General features: G+C 38.2%; 1 protein-coding gene across 2 annotated transcripts in view; it reads right to left on the reverse strand.

Moving 5' to 3' along the window:
- Window positions 1–23,546: 23,546 nt before the first annotated feature.
- The window catches only part of LOC120861344 (anoctamin-6), a 232,009-nt gene continuing 228,790 nt past the window's right edge, over window positions 23,547–26,765 (reverse strand). For both annotated transcript variants that reach the window (XM_040236992.1, XM_040236991.1), the window contains exon 20: window positions 23,547–26,651. In XM_040236992.1, the coding sequence (XP_040092926.1) occupies window positions 26,442–26,651 (210 nt within the window). In that variant the 3' untranslated portion in view covers window positions 23,547–26,441. The remainder of the gene's footprint in view (window positions 26,652–26,765) is intronic.

Below are 26,765 nucleotides of genomic sequence, written 5' to 3' on the forward strand. Positions count from 1 at the left end.
TAAATACAAGTATACAGTCTCTCAGAAAACCTTCTATAGAGACATAGAACTTCAGATCCAAGTACTAACATCAAAGATTTCAAAGGGAGGAAAGGAAACCAGGTTGAAAGAAGAAGGGGGAGGAGGTAGGAGAGGGGGGCAAAAGGGGTGGCCTTACAGACGTCTCCTGCCACCTGCAGATTTTGCCTTGTCTGGCCACCATTTGGTTTAGACCTGCCACCATTTTGTTAGAACTTGATTTTCTTTCCCTGTGCCTTGAGACCAGGGCTCTCAGGAATGATTATCGAGACTGAGGGAAAAGGGGAAAAAGACTTAAAATTTTTAATTTCAACTTTTTTAAAAAATAAACTAGTAAATTTTATATTATAATATCTAATTCATGACTAAACTTAGAAAATGAAGCTAGATCTTGCACTGTGTCTGTCTAATTATGTCTTGATATGTCTTTGTCTCTGTCTTTGAGGTTAATTTGTAAATGAGCTCTATTTATTTGGCTTAAAAAAAGGTAAGCACTTACAAATCAAATAATTCTAAATTAAACAATAAATTCCAGGTTCATGTGAACTGGGAAATATTCAGTATTAAATACCTGATATTAATGTTTGTTTGTTGACATGTCTAATATAGACATGTCTTAGAGTAATTAACATTAAGTAGAATATTTTCATTGTACCTAGGTTTAATAATATTGGAGAAGGAAATGGCAACTCACTCCAGTGTTCTTGCCTTGAGAATCCCAGGGACGGGGGAGCCTGGTGGGCTGCTGTCTATGGGGTCACACAGAGTCGGACACAACTGAAGTGACTTAGCAGCAGTAGCAGCTTACCTTTAACAGGAAAGTTTATATTTTTGTGTGGCTCCTTTGTTTGAACTCAAAGAGCTCCTTTTAGCTTTTCTTATAGGGCAGGCTTGTTGTTGTTTAGCCACTCAGTCGTGTCTGACTCTTTGGGATCCCACTGAGTGCAGCACACCAGGCTTCCTTGTCCTTCACTGTCTTCTGGAATTTACTCAAATTCATGTCACTTGAATCGGTGATGCCATCCAGCCATCATATCCTCTGTTGACCCCTTTTCCTGTTGCCCTCAATCTTTCTCAGCATCAGGGTCTTTTCCAGTGAGTCAGCTCTTCATATCAAGTGGCCAAAGTATTAGAGTTTCAGCTTAAGTATCAGTCTTCCAATTCAGGGTTGATTTCCTTTAAGACTGACTGGTTTGATCTCCTTGCTGTCCAAGGGACTCTCAAGAGTCTTCTCCAGCACCACAGTCTGAAAGCATCAGTTCTTCTATGCTCTGCCTTCTTTATGGTGCAGCTCTCACATCCACACAAGACTACTGGAAAAGCCACAGCTTTGACTACACGAACCTTTTTCAGCAAAGTGATGTCTTTGCTTTTTAATACACTGTCTAGATTTGTCATAGATTTCCTTCCAAGAAGTAAGTGTCTTTTAATTTCGTGCCTGGGGTCACCATCCTCAGTGTTTTTGGAGCCCGAGAAAATAAAATCTGTCACTGTTGCCACTCTGTATCCTTCTATTTGCCATGAAGTGATGGGACCAGATGCCATGATCTGTTTTCTAAATGGTGAGTTTTAAGCCAGCTTTTTCACTCTTCTCTTTCACCTTCATCAAGAGGCTCTTTAGTTCCTCCTCATTTTTTTGCCGTTATGGTGGTATCATCTGCACATCTGAGGTTGTTGTTATTTCTTCAAGCAGCCTTGATTCCAGCTTGTGCTTCATCCTCTCCGGCATTCTGTGTGATGTACTCTGCATAGAAGTTGAATAAACAGGGTGACAAGATACACCCTTGTACTCCTTTCCCAATTTTGAACCAGTCAGTTGTTCTATGTAAGGTTCTAACTGTTGTTGTTCTAACTTGACCCACATACAGGTTTCTCAGGAGACAGGTAAGGTGGTCTGGTACTCCCATCTCTTTAAAAAAAAAATATTTATTTACTTATTTTAATTGGAGGCCGCCTTTTTAAGAATTTTCCACAGTTCATTGTGATTCACATAGCCAAATTCTGTAGCATAGTCATGAAACAGAAGTAGATGTTTTTCTGGAATTCCTTTGCTTTCTCTATGATCCAATGAATATTGTCAATTTGATCTCTGGCTCCTGTGCCTCTCCTAAACCCAGCTTGTACATCTGGAAGTTATCAATTCTTGTACTGTTGAAGCCTAGCTTGAAGGAATTTGAGCATAACCTCATTTGCATGGGAAATTAGTGCAATTGTGCGGTAGTTTGAAAGTTCTTTGGCACTGCCCTTCTTTGGAATTGGAATGAAAACTGACTTTTTCCAGTCCTATGGCCACTGCTGAGTTTTCCAAATTTGCTGGCATATTGAGTGCAGCACTTTATCAGCATCATTTTTTAGGATTTGAAATAGTTCAGCTGGAATTCCATCACCTCCACTAGCTTTGTTGCTGGTAATACTTCTTGCTATTCTCTGGAACTTCACATTCAGGTGGGTGTATCTTTCCCTTTCTCCCTTCCTTTTTGCTTCTCTTCTTTCCTCAGCTATTTGTAAAGCCTCCTAACACAGCCATTTTGCCTTCTTGCATTTCTTTTTCATTAGAATGATTTTGGTCACTTCCTCCTGTACAATGTTATGAACCTCTGTCCATAGTTCTTCACGCATTCTGTCTACCAGATCTAATCCCTTGAATGTATTCATCACCTCCACTGTATAACCATAAGGGATTTGATTAAGGTCAGACCTGAGTGGCCTAGTGGTTTTCCCTATTTTCTTCAATTTCAGTCTGAATTTTGCAATAAGGAGTGGATGATTTGATCCACAGTTAGCTCCAGGTCTTATTTTTGCTGACTTTATAGAGCTTCTACACCTTCAGCTGCAAAGAATATGATCAATCTGATTTCAGTATTGACTATTTGGTGATATCCATGTGTAGAATCACATCTTGTGTTGGTGGAAAAGGGTGATTGCTATCACCAGTATGTTCTCTTAACAAAATTCTGTTAGCCTTTGCCCTGTTTCATTTATTTATTTATTTATTTATTATTTTACTTTACAATTCTGTATTGGTTTTGCCATACATTGACATGAATCCACCACGGGTGTACATGCGTTCCCAAACATGAGCCCCCCTCCCACCCCCCTCCCCACAACATCTCTCTGGGTCATCTCCGTGTACCAGCCCCAGGCGTGCCGTATCCTGCATCGGACATAGACTGGCAATTCGATTCTTACATGATATTATACATGTTTCAATGCCATTCTCCCAAATCATCTCACCCTCTCCCTCTCCCTCTGAGTCCAAAAGTCTGCTATACACATCTGTGTCTTTTTTGCTGTCCTGCATACAGGGTCATCATTGCCATCTTTCTAAATTCCATATATATGTGTTAGTATACTGTATTGGTGTTGTACTCCAAGGCCAAACCTGCCTGTTATTTCAGATATCTCTTAACTTCCTACTTTTGCATTCAAATCCCCTGTGAAAAAAGGATATCTTTTTTTGATGTTAGTTCTAGAAGGTCTTGTATGTCTTCATAGAACCAGTGTACTTCAGCCTCTTTGGCATCAGTGGTTGGGCCTAGACTTGGATTACTGGGATGTTGAATGGTTTGCTTTGGAAATAAACCAAGATCATTCTTTTGTTTTTGACACTGTACCCAAGTACTACATTTCAAGCTCTTTTGTTTGAAAGGCTATTCTTTCAAATAGCCTAGAGGGCTATTTGACTATGAGGGCTATTCCCTTTCTTCTAAGGGATTCTTGCCCAAAGAGGTAGATATAATGGTTATCTGAATTAAATTCGTGTATTCCAGTCCCTTTTAGTTCATCAATTGCTAAAATGTCAATGTTCTCTCTTACCATCTCCTGCTTGACCACCTCCAATTTACCTTGATTCATGAACTTAATATTTGAGCTTCCTATGCAATATTGTTCTTTACAGCATCAGATTATACTGTCACCACCAGATACATCCACTGAGCATCTTTTCTGCTTTTGCCCAGCCACTTCATTCTTTCTGGAGCTATTAGTAATTGCCCTCAACTCTTCCCCAGTAGCATATTGAACACCTTATGATCTGAGGGGACTCGTCTTCCAGTGTCATATCTTTTTGCCTTTTCATGCTGTTCATGTTCATGGGGTCCTTGCAGCAAGAATACTGGAATGGTTTGCCATTCCCTCTTCTAGCAGACCACATTTCATCAGAACTCTCGACTATGACCCATCCATCTTCAGTGGCCCTGCACGGCATAGCTCATATCTTCATTGAGTTATGCAAGCCCCTTCACCATGACATGGCTGTGATCCAAGAAGGGGTTCCCTTATTACATCTTTTCCCTTTAATCACTTTGCTACATGATTTATAGAATGGTTAGTATATGCAGTTAGAGAAATATACAGAATTAATGGAACTCCAGAACATTTTTTTTATTTTAATTTTTTTTAATTTTATTGAAATATAATTGACAATAACATTGTATAAGTTTAAGGTATATAACATGTTGATTTGATATGCTATATATTACAAAATCGTTATCACCATAGTGTTTGCTAGCATCTCCATCATGTTATGTAATTACCATTTCTTCTTGCGTGTGTGTGTGTGTGATGAGAACATTTAAGACATATTTTTCTTAGCAACTTTCAAGTATACAATACAGTACTATTAACTATAATCACTGTACTGTACATTAGATCCCCAGAATCTATTCATCTTATAACAGGAAGTTTGTACTCTTTGACCAACATCTTTCTACTTCCCCCCCATCCCCAGTCCCCAGTTCCCACTATTCTAACTTTCAGTTTCTATGTATTTGGCAATTTTCAGGTTCCACAGATAAGTGATATCATATAATATTTATCTTTCTCTGACTTATTTCACTTAGCATAATGCCCTCAAATTTCATCCAAGTTGTCACAAACGATAAGATCTCCCTCCTTTTCATGGCTGAATAATATTCCTTTGTACCATACCTTCTTTATTCATTAATCTGAGGAAAGACAGTTATGTTGTTTCTGTATTTTAGGTACTGTGAATAATGCTACAGTAAACATTGGGAGTTCAGATATCTCTTTGAGATCTCATTTTAATTTCTTTGGGATGTATAATCAGAAATTGGGCTGCTGGATCATATGATTTTTAATCTTTTGAGGATTATCTATACTGTTTCCTGTAGTAGATTCACCAGCTTCCCACCAACAGTACCTGAGGGTCACCTTTTTTCCATATTTATTATTGCCAACATTTATTATATTATTTATTTCTTCCTTCCTTCCTGTCTTTTTTTTTTTTTTTGATGAAAGCCATTTAACAAGTGTGAAGTAATATCTCATTCAGTTTTGATTTGCATTTCCATGATGATTAGTGATATGGTAAGTTTTCATGTCCCCATTGGCCATTTGGATGTCCTCTTGGGAAAAATACCTATTCAGATCTTTTGTCCATTTAAAAAAATTTAAGTATACTTGATTTACAATGTTGTTTTAGTTTCTGGTATACAGAAAATTGATTCATTTATGTACATGTGTATATATACACACACACAGACACACACACACATATACATATATGTGCTTAGTTGCTCAGTTGTATCTGACTCTTTGCAACCCCATGGACTGTAGCCTGCCAGGCTCCTCTGTCCATGAGCATTCTCCAGGCAAGAATACTGGAATGGGTTGCCATGCCCTCCCCCAGGGGATCTTCCCAACCCCTGGCATCAAACCCAGTTCTCCTGCAGGTGGATTCTTTACCATCTGAGCCACCAGGAAACCCATGTACATACTGTTGTTTTTCAGTTGCCAAGTCATGTCCAGCTCTTCATGACCCCATGGACTGCAGCATGCCAGGCTTCCCTGTTAAATGTAGGTGTGTGTGTGTATATATATATATATATATATATATATATATATATGTATATTCCCTGCTATATGTATATTCACACAGACATATATTTTTTTTACATATTCCTTACATTATAGCTTATTAGAAGAGGTTGAATATTGTTCCCTGTGCTATACAGTAGGTCCTTGTTGTTTATCTATTTTATATATAGTAGTGAGTATCTGTTAATCCCAAACTCCTAATTTATTGCTCCTCCTCATTTTCCCTCTGGTAACTCTGTTTTTTTCTATATCTACCAGTCTAGTCCCACCCATGTTGCTGCAAATAGCATTATTTCATTCTTATTTATGGCTAATATTCCATTATATATTATATATATAAATATATATGCACATTGCACACACACACACACCGTGTTTTCTTTATCCACTCAGCTGACGATGGACATTCAGGTAGATTCCATGTGTTGGCTACTGTAGTGCTGCTATGAACATTGGGGTGCATGTATCTTTTTCAATTAAGTTTTCATTTTCCCAGGTATTTTCCCAGGAGTGGGATTTCAGGATCATATGGTAACTCTTATTTTTAGTTTTTAAAGGAACTTCCATATTGTTCTCAATAGTGATTGCACCAATTCACATTCCCACCAATGGTGTAGAAGGATTTCCTTTTCTCTAAACTCTCTCCAGCATTTATTATCTATAGACTTTTTGATGATGGCCATTCTGACTGGTGTGAGGAATGATGTGAGTCTTCATCGTAGTTTTCATTTGCATTTCTCTAGTAATCAGTGTTGTTGAGCATCTTTTCATGTGATTTGGGTCCATCTGTATCCCTTCCTTGGAGAAATGTGTATTTAGGTCCGCCCATTTTTTGATGATTTTCTTTTTTTTCATGTTTTTCTTCTGACTCTATTTTTGTTATTTTAAAATATATATATTTAAATATTTATTGCAGTATAGTTGATTTACAATGTTGTGTTGGTTTCAGCTGTACAGTAGTGCGAATCAGTTTTCAGTTCAGTTCAGTCGCTCAGTCGTGTCCAACTCTTTGCGACCCCATGAATCGCAGCACGCCAGGACTCCCTGTCCATCACCAACTCCCGGAGTTCACTCAGACTCAAGTCCGTCGAGTCAGTGATGGCATCCAGCTATCTCATCCTCTGTCGTCCCCTTCTCCTCCTGCCCCCAATCCCTTCCAGCATCAGAGTCTTTTCCAATGAGTCAGCTCTTTGCATGAGCTGGACAAAGTACTGGAGCTTCAGCTTTAGCATCATTCCTTCCAAAGAAATCCCAGGGCTGATCTCCTTCAGAATGGACTGGTTGGATCTTCTTGCAGTCCAAGGGACTCTCAAGAGTCTTCTCCAACACCGCAGTTCAAAAGCATCAATTCTTTGGCACTCAGCCTTCTTCACAGTCCAACTCTCACATCCATACATGACCACAGGAAAAACCATAGCCTTGACTAGACGGACCTTAGTCGGCAAAGTAATGTCCCTGCTTTTGAATATGCTGTCTAGGTTACTCATAACTTTTCTTCCAAGGAGTAAGCGTCTTTTACCTTCATGGCTGCAGTCACCATCTGCAGTGATTTTGGAGCCCCCCAAAATAAAATCTGACACTGTTTCCACTGTTTCCCCATCTATTTCCCATGAAGTGATGGGACCGGATGCCATGATCTTCGTTTTCTGAATGTTGAGCTTTAAGCCAACTTTTTCGCTCTCCTCTTTCACTTTCATCAAGAGGCTTTTTAGTTCTTCTTCACTTTCTGCCATAGGGTGGTGTCATCTGCATATCTGAGGTTATTCATATTTCTCCCAGCAATCTTCATTCCAGCTTGTGTTGCTTCCAGTCCACCATTTCTCATGATGTACTCTGCTTAGAAGTTAAATAAGCAGGGTGACAATATACAGCCTTGATGTACTCCTTTCCCGATCTGGAACCAGTCTGTTGTTCCATGTCCAGTTCGAACTGTTGCTTCCTGACCTGCATACAGATTTCTCAAGAGGCAGGTCAGGTGGTCTGGTATTCCTATCTCTCTCAGAATTTTCCACAGTTTATTGTGATCCACACAGTCAAAGGCTTTGGCATAGTCAATAAAGCATAAATAGATGTTGTTCTGGAACTCTCTCGCTTTTTCCATGATCCGGCAGATGTTGGCAATTTGATCTCTGGTTCCTCTGCCTTTTCGAAAACCAGCTTGAACATCAGGAAGTTCATTGTTCACATGTAGCTGAAGCCTGGCTTAGAGAATTTTGAGCATTACCTTACTAGCATGTGAGATGAGTGCAGTTGTGCCGTAGTTTGAGCAGTTATACATATACCCATATATTCACTCTCTTTTTTGGATTCTTTTCCCATATAGGCCACTACAGAATATTGAGTAGAGTTCCCTTTGTAAGAATATAGGTTCTTACTAGTTATCTATTTTAAATGTAGTATTGTGTATATGTCAATCTCAATCTATTTTGATTTTTTTTTCATTGTGCTATATAAGCTGTTCATATATTTTAGAAATTAGTCCCTTTTTGGTCACATCATTTGCAAATATTTTCTCCCATTTCATAAGTTGCCTTTGGTTTTCTTTATGGTTATTTTTGCTATGCAGAAACTTTTAAGTTTAATTAAGTTCCATTTATTTATTTTTGCTTTTATTTCCACTACTCTAGAAGATGGATCCAAAAAATACTGTGACAGTTCATGTCAAAGAGTGTCCTGCCTAAGTTTTCCTTTAGGAGTTTATAGTATCCAGGCTTATATTTAAGTCTATAATTCATTTTGGTTTATTTTTCTGTATAGTGTTAGTGAATGTTCTAATTTCATTTTTTTATAAATTGTTGTCCATTTTCCCCAGCACAACTTATTGAAGAGACCATCTTTCTTCTATTGTATATTTTTTCCTCTTTTGTTTTAAATTAATTATTTAATCATAATGGTATTGATTTATTTCTGGGCTTTCTGTTCTGTTCCATTGATCTATATGTTTGTTTTTGTACAAGTTTCATACTGTTTTGATTATTGTAGCTTTGTTGTATACTCTGAAGTCAGGGAAAATAATTCATCCAGCTCTGTTCTTCTTCATCAAGATTGCTTTAACTATTCAGGGTCTTTTGTGTTTCTATGCAAATTTAAAAAGTATTTGTTCTAGTTCTATGAAAAATATCATTGGTATTTTGATAAAGATTGCATTGAATCTGTAGATTGCCCTGGTTAGTTTTTTTGTTTTAACAATATTGATTTTTTTTTTCCAATCCAAAAATGTGGTATATCTTTCTGTTTGTGTCATCTTATTTTTTTCATCAGTGCCTTACAGTTTTTGGAGTACTGCTCTTTTGCTGCTTTAGGTAGGTTTGTTTTTATTCTTTTTGATGTGATGGTAAGTGAGATTTTTTTCATAATTTCTCTTTCTGATATTTCATTGTTAGTATATAGAAATGCAACAGATGTCTGTTGCACAACCTGCAACATTACTGAATTTCTTCTGGTGGTGTCATTAGGATTTACTATGTATAGTATGTTATCATCTGCAAACAATGACAGTTTTACTTATTTGTTTCTAATTTGGATTCTTTTTGTTTGCTTTTCTTTTCTGATTGCTGTGGCTAGGATTTCCAGAACTATGTTAAATGAAAGTGGCAAGAGTGGGCATTCTTATCTTGTTCTTGATCTTAGAGGAAAGGCATTCAGCTTTTCACTATTGTGTATGATGGAGAATTTTAAAAATCATAAATGGAAGGCAAATTTTATCAAAAGTTTTTTCTGCATGTATAGAGATTATCACGTGGTTTTCTTCAGTTTGTTAATGTGATGTATTTCATTTATTGGTTTGTAAATATTGAAAAATCCTGGCCTCTCTGAGATAAATTCCTTTTGATCATAGTGTATGATCCTTTTAAAGTGTTGGATTTGTTTATCTGGCTTCCTAGTATTTTGTTGAGGATTTTTGCACCTATTTTGTGTTTTCAGTTGCTCAGTCATGTCTGACTCTATGCCACTCCATGGACTGCAGCCTGCCAGGCTTCCCTGTCCTTCAGTGATATTGACCTGTAATTTTCTTTATTTCTTTTTTTGATTGTCTGGTTTTGGTTTCAGAGTGGTGGTAGCCTCATAGAATGAGTTTAGAAGTGTTCCTCTGTCTGCAAATTTTTGTAAGAGTTTCAGAAGAATAGGTGTTAACTCTTCTCTAAATTTTTGGTAGAATTGACCTGTGAAGCCATCTGGTCTGGACCTTTGTTTGTTGGCAGTGTTTAAATTACTGATTCAAATTCAATACTGTTAATTTATCTGTTTATATTTTCTATTCCTTCCTGGGTCAGTCTTGAGAGGTCATACTTTCTAAGAATTTGTCCATTTCTCCTGGGTTGTATATTTTATTGGTATAGAGTTGCACATAGTAGTCTCTTACAATCATTTGAATTTATGTGGTGTTGGTGGTAACTTCTCCTTTTCCATTTCTGGTTATATTGTTTGGGGCTCTTTCCTTTTTTTTCTTGATGAATCTGGCTAAAGTTTTATCAATTTTGTCTGTGTTTTTAAAGAGCCGGTTTTTAATTTAATTGTTCTTTTCTGTCAACTTTTTCTATTTCATTTTATTCCTACTCTGATCTTTATGATTTATTTTCTTCTACTAACTTGGGGTCTTGTTTGTTCCTCTTTCTCTAGTCTCTTTGCATGTAAAGTTAAGTTGTTTAGTTGATATTTTATTCTTTCCTAAGTTAGACTTGTGTCACTATAAACTTCCCTCTTGGAACTGTTTTGCTGACTCCTATAGGTTTTGGATCATTGTGTTTTTGTTTTTATTTGTCTCTGGGTAAATTTTACTTCCTCTTTGGTTTCCTCAGTGATTTATTGGCTGTTTCCTAGTATACTGTTTAGCCCCTACATGTTTGTGGGATTTTTTTTTTGTAATTTTTTTTTCTTATAGTTAATTTCTAGTCGTCGCACTGTGCTTGGAGAAGATACTTTGATATGGTTTCAATCTTCTTAAATTTACTGAGACTTGTTTTGTGTCCTAGCATGTAATCTATCTTGGAGAATGTTCAATGTGCACTTGCAAAGAATGTATATTCTATTTCTTTCAGATGAAATGTTCTGTATATCAATTATGGCCATTTGATCTAATGTGTTATTTAAAGCATAGGTTTACTTATGAATTTTCAGTCTGTATGATCTGTCCATTGATATAAGTGGTATCTTAAAGTCTCCTACTATTATTGTATTACTGCCAATTTCTCATTTAATGTCTGTTAATATTTGCCTCATATACTGAGGTGCTCCTGTGTTGGATGCATCTGTATTTACAATCTTCATATCTTCTCACATTGACCCCTCAGTCATTATGTAGTGTCCATGTCCTTGTTTGTCTCTTGAAATAGTGTTTATTCTAAAGCCTATTTTGTCTGATATAAGTAGTGATACTCTGATATTCTTTTGATTTCCATTTACATGGAGTACTTTTTTCCATCACCTCACTTTCAGTCTTTATGTGTCTCTAGGTTTGAAGTTTATGGCTTCTGGTCCCATCATTTCATGGGAAATAGATGGGAAACAGTGGAAACAGTGTCAGACTCTATTTTGGGGGGCTCCAAAATCACTGCAGATGTGATTGCAGCCATGAAATTAAGAGACGCTTCTTCCCTTTTTCCCGGGAAAGTTATGACCAACCTACATAGCATACTGAAAGGCAGAGACACTACTTTGCCAACAAAGGTCCGTCTAGTCAAGGCTATGGTTTTTCCAGTAGTCATGTATGGATGTGAAAGTTGGACTGTGAAGAAGGCTGAGCGCCAAAGAATTGATGCTTTTGAACTGTGGTGTTGGAGAAGACTCTTGGATTCCCTTGGACTGCAAGGAGATCCAACCAGTCCATTCTGAAGGAGATCAGGCCTGGGTGTTCATCGGAAGGACTGATGCTGAAGCTGAAATTCCAATACTTTGGCCACCTCATGTGAAAAGTTGATTCATTGGAAAAGACCCTGATGCTGGGAGGGATTGGGGGCAGGAGGAGAAGGGGACGACAGAGGATGAGATGGCTGGATGGCATCACCGACTCGATGGACATGGAGTTTGAGTGAACTCCAGGAGTTGGTGATGGGCACGGAAGCCCGACGTGCTGCAATTCATGGGGTTGCAAAGAGTCAGACACGAGTGAGCGACTGAACTGAACTGATGCTCTTATTGCCATCTTGTTAATTGTTTTGGATTTATTTTTGTAGGTCTCCCCACCCACCCCACCGCCTTTTTCGTTTCTTTTCTTGTGATTTGATGACTATCTTCAGAACTGTCTTAGAATTCCTTTTTCTGTTTTGAGGGTATATCTATAATAAATTTTTGTTTTGCAGTTACCCTGAGGGTTTTATAGGAGCGTATGATTGTTTTATGTTGCTGATTTTTATTTTCAAATGTCTTTTTGAAAATCTTGTATTTATATTTTCTTCTGCTCATGACTATTGTTTTTATATCATATTTTACATTTATTTGTTTTGTGTATCCCTTAACTGCTTATTGTGGATATAGATGATTTTAGGACATCTGACTTTTAATCTTCCTTGTAGTTTTGAATGTGAGTGATTTCTTACCTCCACTGTATGTTTGCCTTTACCGATAAGCTTTTTCATTTTGCAATGTTCTTATTTCTAGTAGTAGACTTTTCTTTTTCACCTAGAGAACTTCCTTTAGCATTTGTTGTAAAGTTCATTGGATGGCTCTGAATTCTTTCGACTTTTGCTTGTTTGTAAAGCTATTGATTTTCCCACCAAATCGGTATGAGAGACTTGCTTGCTTGAGTATTCCTGGTTGTTAGGTTTTCCCCTTTCATCACTTTAAATATATCATGCCACTCCCTTCTGACCTGCAGGTTTATCACATTTATCAATTTGTGTATACTGAACCATATTAGCATCCTAGGATATATTCCACGTGATCATGGTGTATGATTCTTTTAGTGTGTTGTTGAATTCAATTTGCTAAGATTTGGTTGAGAATTTTTGCATCTTTATTTATCAGGAATTTGGTCTGCAGTTTCTTTTTCTTGTAATGTCTTTAATTGGTTGTGGTATGAAGTAAACCTGACTTTGTAAAACTAATTAGGTAGTGTTCACTCCTCTTCAATTTTTTGGAAGAGTTTGGGAGGTGGATACATGTTAATTCTTTTAAGTATTTAGTAGAATTTACCATTAAAACCATCTGGTGCTGGACTTTTCCTTTGTTGAGAAATTTTAAATTATTTAGTCTTTTTAGTTATTATTGGGTTTTTTATATTTTGTATTTCTTTATGATTCAGGTTTGGTAAATTATATGTTTATAGGGATGCATCCATTTCTTTTCGGCTATCCAATGTGCTGGCATAAAATTATCCATCGTAGTCTCTTGTTCTTTAAGAGACATTAGTTGTAATGTCTCCTCTTTCATTTCTTGCTTTATATTTTTTGGTGTTCTTTTTTCATAGTTTACCTGGAGGTTGTCAACTTTATCTTTTCAATAAATAGCTCTTAGTTGGTTCTTTTTGTTTTTCTTGTCTCTGTTTCATTTATTTCTACTCTGAGCTTTGTTGTTTTCTTCCTCTGATAACTTTGGGCTTCGTTTTTTTTTCCCCCTAGTTTCTTAAGGTGTAAAGTTAGTTTGTTTGAGATCTTCTTCCTCCTTACCTCCCTTCTCCTTCCCTCTTTTTCCCTTCTTCTTTCCATTCTCCCTCCATCCTCCTCTTTCTCTCTCTCTCTCTTTCTCTATTATAGATATTTATCACTATATACTTTCTTCTTGGAATTGCTTTGCAGTATCCAATAGGTTTTGATATGCTATATTTCTATTTTTGTTCATTTCAAGATACTTCTGGATTTAAAAACATTTCTTCTTTGACCCAGTGGCTGTTCAGTAGTGTTGTTTAATTTTCATATAGTTGTGAATTTTCCAGCTTTCCTCTTATCACTGTTTGCTTAGCTTCATACCACTGTGGTTGGAACAGATACCTAGCATGACTTCAGTCTTAAAATTTGTAAGCCCTGTTTTGTGACCTCTCATATGATCTATATGAGAATGTTCCACGTACATTTGAGAAGGATGTATTTTCAGCTGATATTGGATGAAATGTTCTGTGTATGTCTCAGATTCATTTGGTCTAAAGTATGGTTCAAATCCAGTGTTTCCTTCATGATTTCCTGTTTGGATGATCTATCCATTATTGAATGTGGGGTATTGAACTCTTTTACTATTCGTTTATTTTTCTTATTTCTCCCTTTAGATCTATTAGCATTTGCTTAATATATTTAGGTGCTCCAATGCTGTGTACACACACACACACACACACACACACACACACACACATGCAATTATTATATCTTCTTGATGAATTGATCCCTTTATCATTACATAATTACTTTATCTCATTACTGCTTTTGGCTTAGTTTCTATTTGGTATGATATAAGTATAGCAACCTGTGCTCTCTTTTTGCTTCCACTTGTACTGAACGTCTTTTACCATCCCTTCTCTTTGAGCCTATGTTTGTTCTTAAGGCTAAAGCGAGTCTCTCATAAGTGATATATACTTGAGTCTTGATTTTTAAAAAATGTATCCAGCCACTCTATGACTTTTGATTGGAGAATTCAATCCATTTCTATTTAATTATTGATAGATAAGGGCTTTCTAATCCAATATTGTTTTCTGGCTCTTATAGGTTATGTGTCCAAGATTTCCAACACCACTTTCTGAAGTTACCTTTTGCCATTGTATATTCTTGCCTCTTTTGTCAAAGGTTAATTGATGATAGGTGAGTGGGTTTACTTCTGGACTCTCTGTTCCATTGATCCATATGTCTGATTTTGTGTCAATATGCTTTGCAGTATTATCTGAAGTTAGAGAGGGTTATCCTTTGTTTTTTCCTCAGGATTTCTTTGGTGATTCTGGGTCTTTTATGGTTCCATATAGATTTTAGGATTATTTATTTTAGTTCTGTGAAAAATGTGTCATGGGTAATTTGATAGAGATTGCATGAAATCTTGAGAGAGTCAATTTCTAGGCAGGTTGATAAGAAGTCTGGGGGTCCCTGAGGAAAGAGGGGTCTGGGGTTCTCAAGGAGGAGGTAGGGGTCTGGAATTCTCAAGGAGGAGGAAAGGACCCATTTTTTAATTTTTCTCTACATTCCCTAGTCTTCAGTTCAGTTCAGTTCAGTAGCTCAGTCGTGTCCGACTCTTTGCAACCCCATGAATCGCAGCACACCAGGCCTCCCTGTCCATCACCAACTCCCGGAGTTCACCCAGACTCACATCCATCGAGTCAGTGATGCCATCCAGCCATCTCATCCTCTGTCGTCCCCTTCTCCTCCTGCCCCCAATCTCTCCCAGCATCAGAGTCTTTTCCAATGAGTCAACTCTTCGCATGAGGTGGCCAAAGTACTGGAGTTTCAGCTTGAGCATCATTCCTTCCAAAGAAATCCCAGGGCTGATCTCCTTTAGAATGGACTGGTTGGATCTCCTTGCAGTCCAAGGGACTCTCAAAAGTCTTCTCCAACACCACAGTTCAAAAGCATCAGTTCTTCGGTGCTCAGCCTTCTTCACAGTCCAACTCTCACATCCATACATGACCACAGGAAAAACCATAGCCTTGACTAGACGGACCTTAGTCGGCAAAGTAATGTCTCTGCTTTTGAATATACTATCTAGGTTGGTCATAACTTTTCTTCCAAGGAGTAAGTGTCTTTTAATTTCTTAGTCACATAAAATGGTCTTTTTCTTTTTTTTTCTGGAACTGATGATTACACAACAAACAACTCAGTTTAAACTCTTTACTAGGGATTATATGGGCTTCCCTGGTGGTTCAGATGGTAAAGCATCTGCCTGCAATGTGGGAGACCTGGGTTTGATCCCTGGGTCGGGAAGATCCCCTGGAGGAGGAAATGGTAACCCACTTTAGTACTCTTGCCTGGAAAATTCCATGGATGGAGGAATCTAGTAGGGTACAGTCCATGGGGTCACAAAGAGTTGGACACAACTGAGCAACTTCACTGGTTTAGGGATTATATAATAACAATGTATCCTACTTGAGGACAGTTTATCCTTCCTGAAAACCTTCTGACTAATACTGATATCTTAGAATGTATATTATGGGAGTGGGTCTGGTAGGATCTTTCTCTTGTTAAGTTCTAATCCTGTTATCCTAAAATGTAAATTGTGGGAGTGGGTCTGGTAAACCTTTTACAACCTTGAGACATTCTTTTGATTTATTGTAATAACTAATTAAAAAGTATATAATTTCCTTGCTAAAGATTAGCGAGGGGGCACTTTCCACCCCCTTTCTGATGTCTGTGTCAGAAGCTTTCTCTGTCCCTTTTTTACTTTAATAAAACTGCTACACAAAAGCTCTTGAGTGATCAAGCCTCGTGTCTGGTCCCAAAGCTAAATCTTCTTTTTCAGAGATCATGAATCTGACATCGTTCACAATAAGCTATCAATTTGTAGATTGCTTTGAGTAGTATGGCCATTTTAACAATATTAATTCTTCCAATCCAAGAACATGGGATATTTTTCTCTTTCTTGGAATCATCTTCAGCTTTTCCTTTATTAATGTTTTATAGTTCTCAGCATATAAGTCTTTCACCTTCTTGGTCAGGTTTATTTCCAAGAATTTTATTTATTTTAAAAGGTTTTTTTTTTTTTTAATATCTCACTACTAATCTTTCATTTTTAGTATAAATAATATAACCAATTTCTGTATGTTAATCTTGTATTCTGCTACCTTGCTGAATTCATTTACCAGTTTGAGTAGTTTTTGTGTGGAGTCTTTAGGGTTTTCCATATGCAGTGCCAATTGTGATTTCCATTTTAACCTTATTCTACATTCTGAGGTATTCTTCCTAAATTTCTTGAATGGAAAAACTTGGTATCAGGGAAGGTAAGGCATTCATTCATTTATTTATTGATTCATTCAACAAGTATTTATTGAAATTCTACTGCCACATCTGCTTAGAAACAATGAGTAAATACACTATCCTCCTTTTAAAAAATATCAAAAGATTATTTTTAATGGCAATTCTCCTTGCATATGGTTTATAGGATCAGTATTCAATCATGTTTTTCCAATGGGCCTCTAAATGGCACCAGGATATGTAGTTCTGACTACTTTTGGCATCTAGCCCACTAATATTGTTGGTCACACTTCTTCCCCTGGGACCCCTGGATTTCCAAAACAGTATGGAATCCAAAATATACACAGAAATATGTGCTGAATGTGGCAGATACACAAAAGAAATTGCAGCATTTCTCATCAAACTGTGCAGCCCAGGACAGACATCTGGGAAACAAGATCAAGAGTTCTGCAGGTTTCAGGCAGAGATAAAAGGTTTGTCAGAGCAGAAGCACCAATGCAGTCTTGTGCTGGAGCTGGGATTTAATAGAAGTCATTGATAGTGACCACAAGATGCATTTTACATGCATTGAGAGTTGAAAGGGCACACTGTTTGTTTTTTTTTTTTTCTGACACTGTCACACTTGGAGTTTTATTGTCCAAATCCAACATAAATGTGATGGTTGGCTCTGATTCTTATTTTTTATTAGTATAAAGCAGTAGTTCTCATCCTTGTTGGTCATCAAGCCTCTTTGCAATCTTACAGTATTATAAAGCAGTTTTTGGAGCTCCAAAAAGCTTTTATGTAAATAACATCTATTAATATTTAATATATTAGAGACTAAAACTGAGAAATTTTTAAAATTTAATTAATTTAAAAATAATAACCCTAGTGCATGTTATACATAAAATGTTTAAATGAAAAATAACTATTTTTCTAAATGGGAGAATCTCTCTCTCTTTCTCTAGTCACTAAGTTGTGTTCGACTCTTGTGACCCCATGTACTCTAGCCTGCCAGGCTCCTCTGTCCATGGGATTCTCCAGGCAAGAATACTGGAGTGGGTTGCCATTTCCTTCTCCAGGGATCTTCTTGATTCAGGGATCGAATCCAGGTCTCCTGCATTGCAGGCAGATTCTCTACGGACTGAGCTATGAGGGAAGCCCTACAATGAGAGAATAGTACATTGATTTATAGTTTTCATGTCTGGCTTACACCTGGATGCTCATAACTGCTTCTGTGTTCAATCTGTGGCTAAATCCATGTTCTGTAGCCTCTGGAAATTCCACTGTACACTTGTAAGAAAGTGAGAGTGAAAAAGGCTAAAACTGTTTTCATATAATTATGAAAATAGCTTTGATTTTGTAGACTTCATGAAAAAGTCTCAGACTCTCCTAAAGGAATCTAGACCACACTTTGTGAACCATTCTTCTCGAATCTTATGGCTGACAAGGTGCTTTCAAAATATGTCAATATTTCATAGACATTTCCAGCCAAGTTCCCATGAAGAAAGGAAAGTATAGGTATGACCTAGGGGCCTAGATGAAGCAGCTCACCATAAATATATAACTCCTTTGAAGATTGCTATTTTAAATTTAAAAATGCACTCATATTTTGTATTCAATGCCATAGCATATCTGTGATTATTTTAATATAATAATTTCTCCCTTAACCATTGAAACACTCACCTCCAAGAAGATGCCTTGTATTCATCCTGTGGTTTTTTTATACTTCCTGGCACACTGAATCCAGTGTGACACACTAGGGACTTCAAAATGACACTGACTGGTGGAACTATTTAGGCCCATTTCATGGTTGGAAGCTAGAGCTTAGGCTAAATAACTTAGTAGTAATAAAGACCACTCAAGAGGGAGAGGACATATGTATACCTCTGGCTGATTCATGTTGATGTATGGCAGAAACCAATACAACATTGTAAAGCAATTATCCTCCACTAAAAATAAAGAAAAGAAAGAGACCAACTAAATGAGAAAAAGCAAAGCCTATTTATTCTGAGCTTGCTGTAGCAAAGGAATTAGTACTGTCACATGTGTTTTGGCAGAGACTCAAAGGCAGGCAGAGGAGTGGGATAGGTTATAGTGGAAAAACAGGAAGACTGCAGGTGCGCTCTGATCGGAGGCAATTCGTATGGGGAAGCTGGAGGTGGGTAATAGCAGAGGGCATCCTGAATGATTGGTGAGAGGTGCATATTTGGCTTTCTCTGGTTGGTCCTAAGACAGAAGTAGGGATGAAAATTAGGAAAGCTGTCAGTTATTAATCAAGTCCTGGATATTTGGGGCTGATTGTTTCAGAGGCTATTGTTTGGCATCCTGGCCTGTCACTAGAAAGAAAATAGTCTGACTTCCTACAAGTCTGGTTGGCTTCCTAGTCTGATTATTATAGATAAAGGGTTGGTTTCCTAGGCTGGCTGCTGCAGGTTGTGGGTCAGTGTTATATTTTTATGTATGGTCTGGCCATTGTCCACTCGTACCTTCAGTCTCCCAGTAACAAGGGGTCACAAGGGAGAATGTGGGTTTGTGAAAGGAATCCTCTAAAGAGATGAGCAGGAGAAAGAAGAGTTCGTAGTTCCTCCACTTATGATTTCTTGGTCATGGTTGTAAAACAGTAGTTCTTAGGGAACAGACTGAACTAAACTTATAACTGTTATTTCAGATACTTTAAAGCATTTCATTAAGTTTGCAAATGGAGACAAACATTCAGAAGTCTTTTTAAAACTGGTAAAAATTTGCTACATTTATGAAAAGAATAGGATTTGGGCTCAACTTCAAAGTTTAAAGGAAAGAACTAGCTTTTATGATCTGAAACCTTAACACACTGACTATACTTTGAAAAACAACAACAACAAAACCAAAGAACATCTCTGAAGTCTCTTTTGGGCAAACAGACTGCCCTTGGTGGACTTAACTTGTACTTCCTGGGACCTCTGGGGAGTGGCCTGGCCTGAGCTAGGGTAATAGAAGGACTTAGGTTTCCTGTTTAGCCACCTTGTAGAACTTGAGATTTTCTTCTTTTAACATGTATATTTCTTTGTTTTAAATTGATTTTTTTATTGAAGGATAATTTCTCTATAGAATTTTGTTGTTTTCTGTCAAACCTCAACCTGAATCGGCCATAGGTATACATATATCCCCTCCCTTTTGAACTTTTCTTCCATCCTCTGCCCATCCCACCCCTCTAAGTTGATACAGAGCCCCTGTTTGGGTTTCTTGGCCATAGAGAAAATTCCCATTGGTTATCTATTTTACATATGATAATTTAAGTTTCCATGTTACTCTCTCCATACATCTCACCCTCTCCTCCCCTCTCCCCATGCCCATAAATCTATTCTCCATGTCTGTTTCTCCATTGCTGCCCTGTAAATAAATTCTTCAGTACTATTTTTCTAGATTCCATTTATATGCATTATAATATGATATTTATCTTTCTCTTTCTGACTTACTTCACTCTGTATAATAGGTTCCAGGTTCATCCACCTCATTAGAACTGGCTCAAATGCATTCCTTTTAATGGCTGAGTAATATTCCATTGTGTATATGTACCACTTCTTTATCCATTCATCTGTTGATGGACATCTAGGTTGCTTCCATGGTCTAGCTATTGTAAATAGTGCTGCAATGAATAATGGGATACATGTGACTTTTTCAATTTTGGTTTCCTCAGAGTATATGCCTAGGAGTGGGATTGCTGGGTCATACAGTGGTTTTATTCCTAGTTTTTTTTTAAAGGAATCTCCATACCTTCTTCCATAGTGGTTGTATCAATTTACATTGCCACCAACAGTACAAGAGCATTTTCTTTTCTCCATACCCTCTCCAGCATTTATTGTTTGTAGACTTTTTGATGATGAATGGCCATTCTGACTGGAGTGAAGTGGGCCTTAGGAAGCATCACTACAAATAAAGCTAGTGGAGGTGATGGAATTCCAGTTGAGCTACTTCAAATCCTAAAAGATGATGCTGTGAAAGTGCTGCACTCAACATGCCAGCAAATTTGGAAAACTCAAAAGTAGCCACAGGATAGGAAAAGGTCCATTTTCATTTCAATCCCAAAGAAAAGCAATGCCAAAGAATGCTCAAACTACTGCACAATTGCACTCATCTCACACGCTAGCAAAGTAATGTTCAAAATTCTCCAAGCCAGGCTTCAGTAATACGTGAACCATGAACTTCCAGATGTTCAAGCTAGATTTAGAAAAAGCAGAGGAACCAGAGGTCAAATTGTCAACATCCATTGGATCATTGAAAAAGAGAGAGAGTTCCAGAAAAACATCTGCTTCTGCTTTATTGACTATGCCAAGGCCTTTGATTGTGTGGATCACAGAAAACTGTGGAAAATTCTGAAAGAGATGGGAATACCAGACCACATGACCTGCCTCCTGAGAAATCTGTATGCAGGTCAAGAAGCAACAGTTAGAAATGGACATGGAACAACAGGCTGGTTCCATATTGGGAAAGGAGTACATCAAGGCAGTCACCCTGCTTATTTAACTTATATGCAGTGTACACCATGTGAAATGCTGGTCTGGATGAAGCACAAGTTGGAATCAAGATTGCCAGGAGAAATATTAATAACCTCAGATATGCAGATGACACCACCCTTATGGCAAAAAGCAAAGAAGAACTAAACAGCCTCTTGATCAAAGTGAAAGAGCTTGAAAAAGTTAGCTTAAAACTCAACATTCAGAAAACTAAGATCATGGTATCTGGTCCTATCACTTCATGGCAAATAGATGGGGAAACAGTGGAAACAGTGTCAGACTTTATTTTGGGGGGCTCCAAAATCACTGCAGATAGTGACTTCAGCCATGAAATTAAAAGATGCTTGCTCCTTGGAAGAAAAGTTATGACCAACCTAGACATCTTATTAAAAAGCAGAGACATTACTTTGCCAATAAAGGTCAGTCTAGTCAAAGTTATGGTTTTTCCAGTGGTCATGTATGGATGTGAGAGTTGGATTATAAAGAAAGCTGATTTTGAACTGTGGTGTTGGAAAAGACTCTTGAGAGTCCCTTGGACAGCAAGGAGATCCAACCAGTCCATCCTAAAGGAAATCAGTCCTGAATATTCATTGGAAGGACTGATGCTGAAACTCCAATACTTTGGCCACCTGATGTGAAGAACTGACTTATTGCAAGAGACCCTGATGCTGGGAAAGATTGAAGGCAGAAGGAGAAGGGGATGGCAGAGGATGAGATGGCTGGATGGCATACTGACTCGATGGACAGAGTTTGTTTGGGTAAACTCCAGGAGTTGGTGATGGACAGGGAGGCCTGGTGTGCTGCAGTCCATGGGGTTGCAGAGTCTACTTTACTGAACTGAATTCTGACTGGTGTGAGGTGATATCTCATTGTAGTTTTGATTTGCATTTCTCTAATAATGAGCAATGTTGAACATCTTTTCATGTGTTGTTAGCCATCTGTATGTCTTCTTTGGAGAAATGTCTGTTTAGGTCTTTTCCCCACTTTTTGATTGGGGTCTTTTGTTTTTCTCAAGTTGTATAAGCTGCTTGTATATTTTGGAAATTAATCCTTTCTCAGTTGTTTCATTTGCTATTATTTTCTCCCATTCTGAGGGTTGACTTTCCACCTGGCCTTTAGTTTCCTTTGCTGTGCAAAAAACTTTTAAGTTTAATCAGGTTCCATTTGTTTACTTTGAACATGTGTATTTCTTTTTAAATCATGTACTGTCATAATTTTTTAAACAGTTACTTAAAATTTCCTTGTAATAAAATCACGTTGGCAGTAAGATCATGTGTAAGTAAACATCTGGCAGAGTACCTGATGGGGTCAGATAGATACCAGTTATTGAAGACTTCACCATTTCCCCCAAATAAGAAGGAGGTGCTGCTGAAGAATTTCTAGTTGCTCCTTTACTGGACTTAAAATATTTGAAGGGAAGAAGAACATCATCAGTACCTGTCCCAAGACCATCATTTAAGAATCAGAGAAAACACTTTACCCTGATTGTCCGGTTATGGACACTTTTTGACTTAGTTTTATTGGAAGCCTAATGAGATTTAAGCTGGTCAAAAAAAAAAAAAAAAAAAAAATCAAAGGATGGAATGAGTTAAAATCTGGATTTTATGTTGTATTATAGGATTAAAAAAAAAAGGTTTTGTAATGAAAAATTCCTTTATTCTTTTCTATAATTTTCCCTTCTGTACTCAAAGGCCACAGCAGGTCCAAACAGAACATTTCTGAGCCTTATTAGAGATGTGTCCTGTCTGGGTGACCCTGCCTCATGTCAGGTGACATGCCCCAGGTTTACAATGCTGCTGCTGCTGCAAAGTCGCTTCAGTCGAGTCCGATTCCACGCGACCCCATAGATGGCAGCCCACCAGGGTCCCCCGTCCCTGGGATTCTCCAGGCAAGAACACTGGAGTGGGTTGCCATTTCCTTCTCCAGTGCATGAAAGTGAAAAGTGAAAGTGAAGTCGCTCAGTCATGTCCAACCTTCGAGACCCCATGGACTGCAGCCTACCAGGCTGCTCCATCCATGGGATTTTCCAGGCAAGAGTACTGGAGTGCGGTGCCATTGCCTTCTCCGGGTTTAGCATGCAGAAGCATCTTTATACCATTAACGGGAAGCACCTCTTCCTACTAGCTGATGCAGCGCAACACTGGCACACCTGGTCTCCAGTTGGTGCCCTGTGCGGGCTCAGTCCCAACAACTTCTGCAGCAGCCCCGACTGAAATCCTACCCCGCCATTTTCCCCAGAAAAATCATGTTTTAAGTAAGTATAGGTTATGAAAAACATAATTTTAGGTATAATCCACATAAAAGTGCACATGTTATCTGAGTGACACATAACCGGTAAACAGATACATTTGCTTTCTTAAAAACATTATGACAGTTGCATACAGAGTAGGTCACAGTATTGTTTTTAAAAATGAATTTATTAAAATGCTCATAATTATAAAAAGAATATTAAAATGCACAGAAATTTGCAAAATATTACAAACTTTACATCTTATGCCACAGTGTATGAAAAGCATCATGAATATTTCAGTTTTACTTAAGCTGTTCATACGTTTTAACTTTTCAAACATCTTAAAATATAATATGGACACAAGAAAATGGTACAAGAAGTGTTTCAACAAAGAGCACGTCCTGCTCCCCTATTGTGAATTAATGTTTTCTGAAATTCAAGATGCACGTGCAGTTATAAGGGAAGACTTTCAGTGATAAACAGTTTGCAAGATGGTTTTGTTTCATTTTCAAACAAAAACGAAAGCCTTCCCATCCTATTGACATAACTAAAATATCAGGGATATTTAGAGAAAAATCTCCTGAGTATTTTGGTCTAATGCTTTGATCTGTTAAAATTCACAGGCATCAAAAAAGGATACAAAGTAAAATTTCTCTAGTGGTTAACACGGGGCAGGTCTAGGGCCAGATTTTCCCTCATGGGTCCACTGCCACACCCATCCATTTTGCCTGGGGGCTGCCTCTGCTCGCATTTACAGATCCAGCCCGCAAGTGCCTGCAGACACAGCCCCAGATGTTCATCACCCACAGGTCAGCACTAGGCTTACATGAAGAAAGTCGGTGTCACAGATGACCCTAGGTCTCCATTACAACCTGGCCATCCGGGGAGTACTGGCAGTGTCGTGTCATATTTGCTGCCTTTAAAAACGTAGAGGTTTTCCCTCCTGTCCACAGAAGCACATTTTGAACTATGAAGACGATTTATGAAGACAGAAATGCACAATTCAAGTTCTATTTTACATACAAGGAGATAAGGCAAGAACATTTCCTTCTTCACAGTTCCACGAACAGTGAGTAACTGCCAAATCCAACGCTAGGAGACAGTCCTGCACTTCAGAGAAGAGAAGAGGTAATAGAGCGGAGGAGGCACCACTTTCAGGAGCAGTGTCCCAGGTGAGTGGGGGAAGGGGCGAGATTGCTTCCCCACTGGGAAGAATGCGTTTCTCGCTCCCTCTGTGACCAGACCTCACACGGCCTGTCATGAGCACTCTTTGATCACACATACCCTTAACATTATCAAGAAAGTTAGTGTAATGATCCTGATCCACTGGGACAATTCAAAAGCCCAGAGTACTGTTTCACTGAATCCTACATTAATACTTTGCCCCGCCCTGGTTTGTTAACAGTCATGGCAGGCATTTAGAACTATGACCTGGAGTGAAGCTGTTATATTATAGCAAGCCTGTCAATTTGCTCACTGAAAAGTGTTTCCTTTTTCTTCGCTGCTGGGATTCTAAGTGCCTCGGCTCCTGTGGCACCCGGGCATTGAGCAGCATCTTAATGGGTGGCGAGTGGCCCACTTAGAGAGAGCGAGGTGCCAGACACTCTCTCTGCACCCAGCCGTGCCCTGTCACCAGTAATGAGTGAGAGGTACGGGCCCTGTGTCTTCTCTAGAGCCTGTCAGAGGGCTAGGCATCCAAAAGGCAGTAAAGTGCAGTAAAGAATGCTGAACTGAATAAACCGAGGGCAAGATGTGCACGGTGGGACAGGAGTTCACCAGGAAGTTACCTCCAGCTGACAGCAGGGTTTGTGACCAAACCAATTTATTTTTTTTTGACCCTTAATTGCCTGATTGGCTTGATAGGAGGCTGAAAATTCAAATCAAATCCAGTCTCTTTTCTTGTTTGGGAATAATCTGGGTATCCTCCTGTTTCTCCGTCTCCCTCCCTAAAAACACTCCCCGGGTGCAAACATGCAATTACAAACAAGTTCCTGGGCAGAAAGTAAGAGAAGGGAGGATGTGCTGAGCTACCTTCACTATGGCAGATGCTTTGGTAGGCTGATCACTGGGATGTGCAGAACCCCTCTTAGGAACACGGTGAGGTCACGCTGAGGAGACCTGCTGTTCTCTTGACGTGCGCAGCACTGTGCTGATACAATGGCTGTGAGCCAATCACAAGGGTCCTTGCAATACTGTACTTCCTAGATCTAACAGATAAAGGGCAACTGGTGGGAACTTGACAGGCTCATCTTTTCCAAACCATTATGTTGATAAATATGTAATTTTAATCACTTGATTTCATTTTTTTCAAGATATGATGTATCTTTAGAAGATGTAAATTAATTATCCTGATCAATAGCACAAATATGCTCAGAAATGCTATCTTCATTTCAATCCATAAGAGTCTTTCTCCAAGATGGAAAGATAGGCCAAGATGAAGACTGAAACTACTTCCTCTTATTACCTGAGGTTTCCTTTTCTATAGGAACGTGATAATACACCTAAATATTGTAAAGTCTTGGGTCTATCTGCAACTTAATACAGCATTCAAACTGAATTCTGTGTTAGATATTTTTAATCACACAAGAGCTAGCATGTCTAGCCTTAAATGATGGTACGGTAATGGAAGGATAACTCTGGAACAGGTCTAGCAAAAGTGAAGAAACAAAACAGTGCCTAAAAATAAAAAAAAGAGATCATGTGCTTGAGAACAGAAAGGAACGAAAATAATCAAATGAGGAAAAAAATCCACTCTGCTTTGGTAGATGTTGTTTCTCTAAGCACATGAAGAGGATTCCTGTGTGTGATTAAAATTCCAATTTATCCAAAAGAGTAACATTTTTGGTCTTTCTGGTGATTAGTTTTATGCCCTTCTTGAACTCAATTTTACATTTTCCAGTTCCTCCATCACTAGCTGAAACTGAAAAAATAATCTGCATGAAAATGGCGATAGTTAAGACTCCTATTTGCCAAAGTGATTTGACTTAAACATTCTCATTAGTGATTCATGATAACTTTTGACAGAGCTAAATTCTTTAAAGTGCTTCTCAGAACATAATGCTCTTAGTCGGATTTTGGTCGTAAATTGTTCTCTATTGCTGCTCCTATCATCTTCTCAGCGATGACTCCTATATTTTTGGTCATGTCTTTGAGGTGATTCTCATGAAGAAGCTTCTGGGTTAGGTATTTTTCTCTCTTGATCTTGCTCTTCGTGCTTTTCGATACATCTGGAATTGCATATGAAATGAAAAACTTCACAGAATAGATGATATGCTGAGGGAGAGAAGAAAAAAAAATTGTCAGTCACAGACAGATGGAGGGGAACACAGAGTCTCTTCCATTTATTTTTGCCAGTCGTTACAGCAGTGTATCAGGACAGGGTGGTAG

This window comes from Oryx dammah, unplaced genomic scaffold (assembly GCF_014754425.2).
Source record: "Oryx dammah isolate SB20612 unplaced genomic scaffold, SCBI_Odam_1.1 HiC_scaffold_11232, whole genome shotgun sequence".
NCBI classification, from domain to species: Eukaryota; Metazoa; Chordata; class Mammalia; order Artiodactyla; family Bovidae; genus Oryx; species Oryx dammah.